This window comes from Diabrotica undecimpunctata, chromosome 4 (genome assembly GCF_040954645.1).
Source record: "Diabrotica undecimpunctata isolate CICGRU chromosome 4, icDiaUnde3, whole genome shotgun sequence".
In the NCBI taxonomy this organism is placed as follows: Eukaryota; Metazoa; Arthropoda; class Insecta; order Coleoptera; family Chrysomelidae; genus Diabrotica; species Diabrotica undecimpunctata.
The window spans coordinates 74,976,712-74,987,051 of record NC_092806.1 but is presented as its reverse complement, the minus strand read 5'-3'; the positions used below and the strand labels follow the sequence as shown (position 1 = coordinate 74,987,051).

The window sequence follows — 10,340 nt, the reverse complement described above, 5'->3', positions numbered from 1 at the left end:
TGGCCTTGTTCACTCAAATGAAATTTTAGATATTGTGTTACACTCTAAAATTAATCCTTATCAACAATTTGATGCTTCTTGCTCAGTAATAGATCAAATTACTGAGCGATTACCGCAAATCGCTTTAAACCCTCATGGTTTAAAAATACCCGATCATCTAATATACGATCTGGCCGATCCTCATTTTTGGGAACCCAGCAATATTGATATATTAATAGGTGCTGATCTTTATTTTAGCATAGTAAAAGGCGACCTTATTTCACTAGGCCATAATCAACCCACGCTTCTAGAAACTGCATTCGGCTATGTAATTGCAGAACCAGTTCCTAATTTAAGCCACAAAAAAGGCAATTATCTTGTCCCAACAACACATTCTTTTTTATCTGTTCAGGACGAAAATAATCTAACCGTAGGTTCCGATGGTGGAAAAAAAGATATATGTTCAATTTTGGAAAAATCTGGGAATTAGAGGAACTTCCCTCGCGATGTTCTTGTTCTGAAGAGGAAGAAATGGCCGAAACACTCTTCGCCGCTACCACTAAAATTTTAGAGTCAGGTCGTTTTCAAGTTGAAATGCCTCTTACTTGCTCAGGGATAAAACAATTGGGTGATTCATTCACCATCGCAAAAAGACGCTTTGTCACACTAGAGAAAAAATTTTCCAATGACCATAGTTTTTTCAGAGAATACAAAAAGACCATAGAAGAGTATTTATCCCTCGAACACGCAAAGGTCATACCGCTTACACTTACTAATTGTTTAAATGAACATAAATATTTTATCCCTCATAGAGCTGTTATTAAGGAGGGAGTTTCGTCCACTAAATTTCGTGTAGTATTTGATTTCTCCGCAATATCCAGCTCCGGATTTTCTCTGAACGAGTTAGCTCTCAAAGGGTTTCAAGTACAAGACAACCTTTTTGATATATTGTGTCGATTTCGGACTTACAAATTTGTTTTGACCGCTGACGTCAATAAGATGTATCGCATGATAGAAATGTCTCCGCATCATCGATATTTACAATATATTCTCTGGAGGGACTCATCCTCAGAAGATTTCAAGTGTATTGAATTATCTCGCGTTAGTTTTGGTCAGAATTGTTCTCCATTTCTAGCTACTAGAGTTATTAAGGACATAGCCCTTAGGAACTCCCAAGCACCACTCGCATCTAAAGCTTTATTAAAGACTGGTTGACACGGTGCTAGTTGGCTCGGCCGAGCCTACTGGCATGGCTGCGTGCGCAGAACTCGTATGCGATTCGCATTGTGTAAACAAGTAATGCTAGCGCATTCGCATTTCGCATGTTGACTCGACTCGTACGAGTTACTTGGTCGGCTTCCAACTTTCGGACGTGCTAGTAATATTTATAGTAGTGAAAAATGGCGTCGAAGCGGTGGTCAGAGGCTGCAACAATAAAATTTGTGAAATTGTACGAGGAATCGGAGTGCTTGTGGAATTTACGTCATCCCCTGTATAAAAACAAGAGTGCCAGAGCAACAGCTGAGGAAGATATTATTAAAAAATGAATATACCTGAATTAACGGTCCCAGACTTAAAGAATAAAATTAAAAATATACGGAGCACATATGTCCAGGAGAAGACAAAGTTAAAAAAAGGCATTCATTCCGGGATGTCCCCTAAAGAAGCGTACCAATCGCATCTACAATGGTTCAACATTGCTAACAGGTTCCTGGGAAGAGTGATTACGACCAGGGGAACTGTTTCCAACTATGTAAGAAGTGTTTTATTGTACTTTAATATTAACTTTTAATGAAAAAATAAAAACGTTTTTGTTAGATTTTCACTTAGATATTTATATACCTATATACAAATACGCGCACGGATAATCGGGAGTATACTGTACGTCAATATCTATATAACATGTTAATTAATGGGTTTAAAGCAATTAGACTAAAATTTGAGACATGATTTATATTCTTTTGATTTACATGTACATGTTTTCAAGACCAACTAATAAGACATCTTTTTATTATAACATTATAAGAATTTAATGTATTATTCTCCCTTGCCACGGTAAAGCCCCTTCTCCCATGAAGTAATTGGTATAAGATTGTCTTATATTTTCTGCAGAAACCGCGAAGTTGTTACTTCCCAAATTATTTGTTATCTTTTGTAAACCTGATCCTGTGCCTTCTTGCCGCCACAATCCCGGGACAATTTCAATATCTTGGATATCGTGATCGATTGCATTTGATGGCATGTAGAAATTCGGTGACGTTTTCCGTAACCGATTGTGCATAGAACAAGTAGCTTTAACGACATCGTCTACTTTTTCTGGACTTAAAGCAATTGATTTTCTAAATATTCGAAAACGCATTGCCAGTATTCCGAAAGCATTTTCGACTATTCGTCGGGCTCGCGAAAGGCGGTAGTTGAAAATTTTTTGTCTGTATTACAATGGCCCATGCCTTGAGTAGGGCTTCATTAAATAATCTTTTAAAGGGAAAGCGTCATCTCCAACTATAACTGCCACCTTCGGGAAATGCAATGATCCATCTTCTATGGATCTTTTTAATGTGGAGTTTCTAAAGACGGTGCTGTCATTAGCACGCCCATTACTTCCAACATCGATGTAAGTAAAGCAATAGTTACCGTCCACTAACGCAACCAATACGGTACTAAAATGTCCGTTATAGTTGTAAAGATCGCTGTGGCTATTATTAGGGCATTGAATGTTGATATGCTTTCCATCTAATGCGCCACAGCAATTTGGAAAATTCCAACGTTCTTCAAATCCTTTAGCTATTTCCAACCACTCTTCTTCAGTTGTAGGCATCTGAAATAAAAGCAGCAAATTAATATCACTATTTATACATTTCAGAATGAGGAGAAACTTCAAGAAAGTGTACCAGATACAGATGAATTCAGCCAGTCTGAACCCCTTGCTAATAATACATCACCAGCCACTTCATCCCCTTCTCAGCCGATTAAATCAAATAATATAATAGATTATGATCCTTTATCCGATACCTCTTCAACGTTAGTTAATAAAGAGCTGGTACAAACAAGTTCTGCTGGGGCTAGAAATACTACCAGTGCGGCAGAAGCTGTACAACGTTCACGAAGTACCTTAACCAATGCAAAAAAGCGCAAACGTGATGAAACACCGCGGCACATTCAGACTGCAATAAATTCCATGAAAGAAATCAAAATGTTTGTGGAAAATAAACATGAGGACGAATTTCATGTTTTTGCAAACAATGTAGCCTGCCAATTACGCCAACTACCTCTGGTAAGAGCCTTACGATGCCAGTCAAGAATCATTCAACTGCTGACAGAGGAACGAATTGCAACGTTTCAGGACAGCAGTCCAGTTAATTTCCAACCATTTTCTCCGTACAGTGTGAATTCTTCTGTTTATGGAGACATTTTATTTAGCAACACGCCACAGTTGTCAGCTAGCAACACAATCATTGACGAGCATTATATAATATATAATGACGCGAGCGTCTTAGTTAATACCCTTAGGAGCATTGGTGGTTTATAAGTACATTATGTTATATTCATTTATATTACTTGAATTGTTATTATTAAGTTAGTATTACTGGAACGAAACGATGTTCTTTGGTGTTTTTTTTTGGTTTTTTTCTGCCTTCAGCACATCCGGCAAGAATTTTTAAATGGCACTCTTCGGTACCCTATACATGTGCTCTAAGCTGCTAAAAGAGTTCCCGGTTGCTAAAAACCTTAATGTGATTTGGAGTTTTACCCTAGCTGGTGAGGCAGGTCTCATTATGGTATCCTGCTTTGTTATATTGGGTTCAACAGCATTTAATAATTCTTGGAATTAAGCTGGGGTAAGTCTCAGATGATTTTTAAATGTATCTGGGCCTTCTAGCTCTACTTCTTCCAAAAATGTTGTCGAGGCAACCAGTACATTTCGCCGATTGACCCACTTACGCACCCATACTCTTCGTTTTCGCTGTTTTCTTGAATTTTCTTGCAGTTCTAACTCCGAAATTAACATTTCAGCAACTATCGATATACACTTTCTCACAATTTCCGCCATCTTTACTGGCTTAACAAACTTGACTACGAAAGTATCGTGTAAATAGAATATACGTGCGAGCGCACTCGGATCGAGTTTGCTCGGCCGAGCCAACCAGGCTTAAGCGACGAGTCCTTAGTTGTGTTAGTTCCTGGTATGACCCGCTTGGGATAGTCAACCCCTTAATTGTTAACGGTAAACTACTAATGCAAGAACTTTGGAAACTAAGAGTAAATTGGGATGACCCAATCACTGATTCAGTGATATATAAAAAATGGAAAACGTTCATAACTACCCTCGCTAAAGTAAATAATATTGAAATACCACGTTTTATTTTTGTAAACAAAAAAATCACAAAAATTGATATCCACGGCTTCTATGATGCAAGCCTAACCGCTTTTGGGGCTTGCATCTATCTTGTCGTCCAATATAGTGACAACTTATTGTCTAGTAATTTAATTACCGCTAAATCTCGTGATGCTCCGCTCAAAAATAAACTCACTATTCCAAAGTTGGAATTACGTGCAATGGAACTCCTTTCCAAACTAGTTCATTAAATGGTATCTATTTTAAACGAACGCTTTACAATCGATACGATAAATTATTGGTCCGACTCACAGATTGCACTGAGCTAAATAAAAAATCCCGCAAATAGTTACATGACATTTGAAGCCAATCGCGTCTCTACAATTCAAAGCTTAAGTATGATTTCTATGTGGAGACAAATTCGGTCTCATTTGAATCCTGCTGATATGCTAACTCGCGGCAATTTCGACGAAAAAATGCTAGATTTTTGGCTACATGGCCCTGAGTTCCTGCGAATGTATAATTTTGATTTCGATAATTTTAATACGTTTTCTCCTGTTGAAAATCTACCCAAAATCAAAAAGATTTCTCTTGTAATTTCAGATAAGATGAAGAACTGGTGGACAAAAATGTTCGCACGCTTTTCCAAATTTCCCAAGCTACAACATTCAGTAGCATATGTTTTTCGGTTCATTTACAATTTAAAAAATAAGCAAACAAAAATGTTAAGTCCTTTAACTGTCGATGAACTCTCGACGCATGCGCATATATCCATTGTACGCCAAGTTCAGTCAGAAAACTTTTCTAAAGAATTTTTACTTCTGACTAGCAATAAACCTATAGATAACAAACAATTGCTCTCGCTTAATCCCTTCATCGACAAAACTGGTATCTTAAGAGTGGGTGGTAGACTTCAGAATGCACCGATTGATGACAGTCAAAAATTTCCAATTTTATTGTCCGGTAATATTCATGTAGTTTCTCTCGTAATAAAAAGAGAACATTGCCGACTGGGACATACTGGTCCCCAAAATGTTCTGGGAAATTTAAGACTACGATACTGGCCGCTCAGCGGCCTAAAACAGGTTAAACGAATTATAAAGCAGTGTTTAACCTTCGGAGTACCAAGATTATTTGACTTACTTAGATTACCATGATGGGCCAAGCGTGACCCATTCTCATTTTATTTATAAGGATGTTTTAAATAGTCAGTATTGTTATACAGTATCTTTAATTTAACAAAAAACAAAGAAACAAAATAATTATAATACTAAATTTTTGTATTTAAATTTTTAAGATGGTTCACCATCCTGGTCTTTTTGGCAGTAGTTGCATTTAATTTTGATAATATGTACTTTTTCGCGTTTTGAATGAGTATTACAAATAAATCTTTTACACATGTCACACCGTTTTGAATATTTATTGTCACTACCCCTACAAGAATAACAACGACCTCGTTTTGTTGCAGATTGCGGCACTTCTATTTGCTTCTTTACACTAACACCGGTGGTCTCTATTGCAGCGATTACGGATTTATGGTATCCGGTGGGTTCTTTTTGTATTGCTTCCGCTCTTTGTTTTATATTGGGTGAGGTTAATTGTTTTCCAAGCTCCTCCAGAAATAGTTTTCTGCGATGTTTTATATTTACTTGGTTATTCCATTCAGGATTTTTCGTATTCCATAGAACGAAAGAATTGTAGCACGCAATATCCAAAAAGTTAAAAAATATACGTAAGGGCCATCTTCTTGTTGCTCTTTTACATGTGTACTCTCGAATCAATTTATCTAAAATATCGACTCCACTTTTGGTTTTGTTGTAATCCAAAATAATCCTTGGTTTAAACTTTTGGTTTTCATCAGAAATTTCATGTTCATTGTGTAAGGTCGATAACAATACAACAAACTTGATAGGCTTGGTTACATATGAAACCAAGGTAATGTTTTTAGTGAACAAAAATTTTGAAGAATACAGTGAGCGATCTGTCATTTCAAGCAATGATTTGGGTAAACTCTTCCTATTTTTTCTGATAGTACCCAAAAAAATTAAATTTTTGGATAAGAGTTCTTCAGAGTTCTTCGATAGTACCAAAAGCAGATGGTTCATATGATTCCCTACAATTTTGGGCAAATAGATCAGCGATTTCTCGAATAGGAGCTAATTTATCTCGTTCTCTTCTTTCTGCTCTCGTATCCAAATTATCAAAGCGAATATACTTCAAAATACTTAAAAATCTATTCCGGCTTAGAGATGCTTTATAAATAGGACGCGTAAATGCATTATTTGTATTGGACCATAAATCCTGCACTTAAGAAAGCACGCAGTTCGACTAGATCAACTTCAATCCAATCCTTCATGTTTTTCTCGTTCTTACTGTTATACGCAGCTATGAACTCAATAGCTCTCTTATTGGTATACTCGAGAATCATTGACATAATACTATCAGAAAAAAATAAATTAAAGGCATCCATGCATGTCTCAATATTTTGACTTTTCTTAGTTAGACCTACGTTTTTCTGTAATAAATTACATGCCAATGTCTTACCCTTTTTTGGAGCTAAATAACGCCATGTTCGTCCTTTGCACAAAACATCAGATACGTTAGATCTTTCACTATCTATATTTTCAGAAGTTGTCGCTAAAACTTCCTCGTTCTCGAGTTCAGTAATTGATAAATTACCTTCATGTGCTTCTGGCTCACAACCGTCATTATCACTCGCTTCACTATTGCTTTTATCAAGCTCTGCAAGGCCATCTTCTTCACTATCTGATAGGAGCAAGGCATACAACTCAGCTTCACCCAAAGGTTTATTCTTTTTCCACATTTTGATATAATACTGCACACTTCAAGATCGATGCTTGATTTAAATTTATAAACAAACGTGAAATACCGCTTTACACCAAAGTTGGACCTCTCGTCTCGGACTTTCTTGTAGAATATGCCTATTAGACACTACATTTACTCCCAAAGTTAACTGCTATCGACTAATATTTCTACAAACATAATCATTTGGTCTTGAATATGTTCACTGGTAAACAGAGACGGCTGCGTTTTACGTGTACCTACAAACATATTGAAAAATCCTTCGAAATCCCAAGAACGGGTCGGGACTGACCCGGCATCATAGATTTTACGTAGAGGAAAAACTGTAATTTGCATGTTCACGAATGATACACGAAAAAATAGATTGAAACAGATAAGGAGCACTTACGATCAATAGGATTTGTAAAAAAATTATTTCAGGAAATATTAAGAAATAAGTGAATTTCGGGTCACGCTTGACCCAGTCTTGGTACTCCGAAGGTTAACGTGCTACCGGTTTAACGCACATACTGCTTCTCAAATTATGGCTCCGCTTCCTATAGATAGGGTACAGAATACTCCAGTTTTTAGTAAAACCGGTGTAGACTTCGCTGGACCCGTGTATATCCGTTCTTCCCGCTTACGCAAAGCTCTAAATTTAAAATGTTATATTGCCATGTTTGTCTGCATGGCTACCAAAGCCATACATATTAAATTGGTCAGTGAGCTGACCACTAATTCATTTCTAACAGCTCTAAAACGTTTTCTTTCACGGCGAGAAAATCCGCATATAATTTTTAGTGATAACGGAACCAATTTCGTTGGCGCTAATAATCATAATAATCAGCTTCGTGACTTATATGATTTTTTAAGTCTCAATCAAATTTCGATAGCATACGCTCCTATTTAGCTCAAAACGAAATACGTTGTAAGTTTATTCCTCTCCGCTCTCCCCACTGGGGTGGATTGTGGGAATCTGCTATTAAGAGTGCTAAATATCATTTAGTTCGCTTGGTTGGAAACTCACGGTTCACATTCGAAGAGATGTATACCATTCTAACTCAGATAGAAGCTGTGTTGAATTCTCGCCCATTATATCCGCTGTCAAATCTGTGGCTGGAAGGCAAAAGGGGATAAGTCAATTTTTTGCAAAATAGTGTTATGTATACCATTCGACAGCATTTTTGATTCTGCACAATCTTGGTAAAGAGAGTTAAGTGAAAGTTTACTAATTAAAATATTATTATTGATCAAAAAGGGGTAACTTGGCTACAATTTAATCGTTACGACTGTTTTAAGGATATAACTCAAGATATCTTCTGGAGAGCAAAATAGTAATTACTAGTAAAATGGTATATGTGCACATATTTTCTAACATTATGAAATTAACTGAGAAGCAAAACGATTTAAGTCATGTTAACTTGAGAATTATTCGAAATGTGTGCTAGTAAAAGGCAATAAATCAAGATAACCCCTTTTGCCGAAATGTGATAGAAGAAATATATATGAAAGTATTGCTAGGATATACAAAGTTATCCCTTTTTGCAAGAATGCGGTGTCCACGCAAATCATATTCGTAACAGTTTCTTGTCAGTACTTGTCTAAATTGTGAAGAGAGCACACGCAAATTTTATCAAGGAACGTTCACTACGATGGCAACTCGAAATAACAATTATTATTCCTCCACGTGTGGTATAATTGTTGATTATTGATCACTACATTCCATACTTTTTTTTAGTAAAAGAAAATATACAGCAAGATTTTGACTCAGACGACAGCGTAAAAGACCCGGCCTATGATCACATTCAAAAAGACCACCATAGTGATTCTGACACCGAACAGGAGAAAAATGGCTCAGATGAACCAAATTTTAAAAACAATGAAGAACATGGCCAACCAATGCACAAAATATTGAAACGAAAAGTAGGAAAAAGAAAAAATAGACAGGTTTTACGAAATACGGGTAAAGGATATGAAACGAACAAAGGAAACGCAATAAAGCTAGGTAGTCACGGTCACTGCGAGATTGTAGAAGAAAGCGTAAAAAAAATATTTGGTGAACATAGATTATCTCTGTTTCAAAATTACTGAGGAATGGGCAACTACGATAGAAGGGTAAGTTGTATTGCCTCATTAATTCAAATTTCTGACAAGAAGATTACTACTAACAGAAGTGATACTGATAAACCTTCAAAAAATATAGGGAAAAGTGTTTTACATATTTTATAGAAATCCAAGGAGGAAGAATCCAATGCTGCAAGGTATGTTTTTGTGCTATTTTTGACGAAAGTAATAAATTTAAAGAAACTGTTACAAAAAAGAAAATGTCATCCAACTGTGGTATTCCTATGGCTGATAGCAGAGGCAGGCATGAACCAAAAAACAAAATTTCCGAATCTAGAATGGAACTCGTCTATAGCCACATATCAAAATTTCCTGCCTATGAGTCTCACTACTCACGAAAACATACTAGTAAAAAGTATCTAGTAGCAGAATTAACAAAAGCTAAGTTTCTTATAAAGTTTACTCTCAAACAATCGATAAATTAGGCTTAAAGTTTAAAAAACCAAGCAACGATACCTGTAACAATTGTGATATTTTTCAGAATCATATTAATATCAGTAAGACAGCTGATGAAAGGAAAAAACATGAGAATTTAGTAGCAGATCATCATATAGAATCTGAAACTGCTTACGAGTCAAAGAGATTAGACAAATTAAAATGTATAAACAGTAAAAGTCAAAAAATATTTGTATTTGACTTACAACAGGTTTTTCCTACTCCTTACTTACAAACTAATACCGTGTTTTACGTGCCAACGAAATTGCTTCTTGTTTATTTAAGAGTTTTGCTAATTTACCTTCTGAAATGCTTTCTGCTAAAAGGAATGTTAATAAAGAGAAAGAAGAGAGACAATAAGACTGAAATTTGCTGGAGAAATATGAAATGGCTAAGATACACCAAGGAATTTGGCATTATTAATTTTAAAACATCGCTTCAGGAATATCAGCCATTTCAAGAAATAAATTTTAGAAGACAAAAAAAAAGATACACTCATCGATATCAAGAACATTACTTTAGATAATTTGTATGATAAGCCAAGACAAATAAGTGAAAAAAAAGTAAGCGATCTTTCAGACCTTATTAAGTTAGTTGATGAGAGTGCAAAAGAATGTTATCGTGGACTTGCCCAAATCCCACGAAATTCACAAGATCTGGATAA

At 35.9% G+C, this 10,340-nt stretch overlaps 1 protein-coding gene across 1 annotated transcript; it reads left to right on the top strand.

The window, feature by feature from the left end:
• Window positions 1-510: 510 nt before the first annotated feature.
• LOC140438720 (uncharacterized) lies at window positions 511-1,194 on the top strand. Its single transcript, XM_072528365.1, has one exon. The coding sequence runs from the start codon at window positions 511-513 to the stop codon at window positions 1,192-1,194; it is 684 nt and encodes a 227-aa protein (XP_072384466.1).
• The last annotated feature ends 9,146 nt before the right edge of the window (window positions 1,195-10,340 follow it).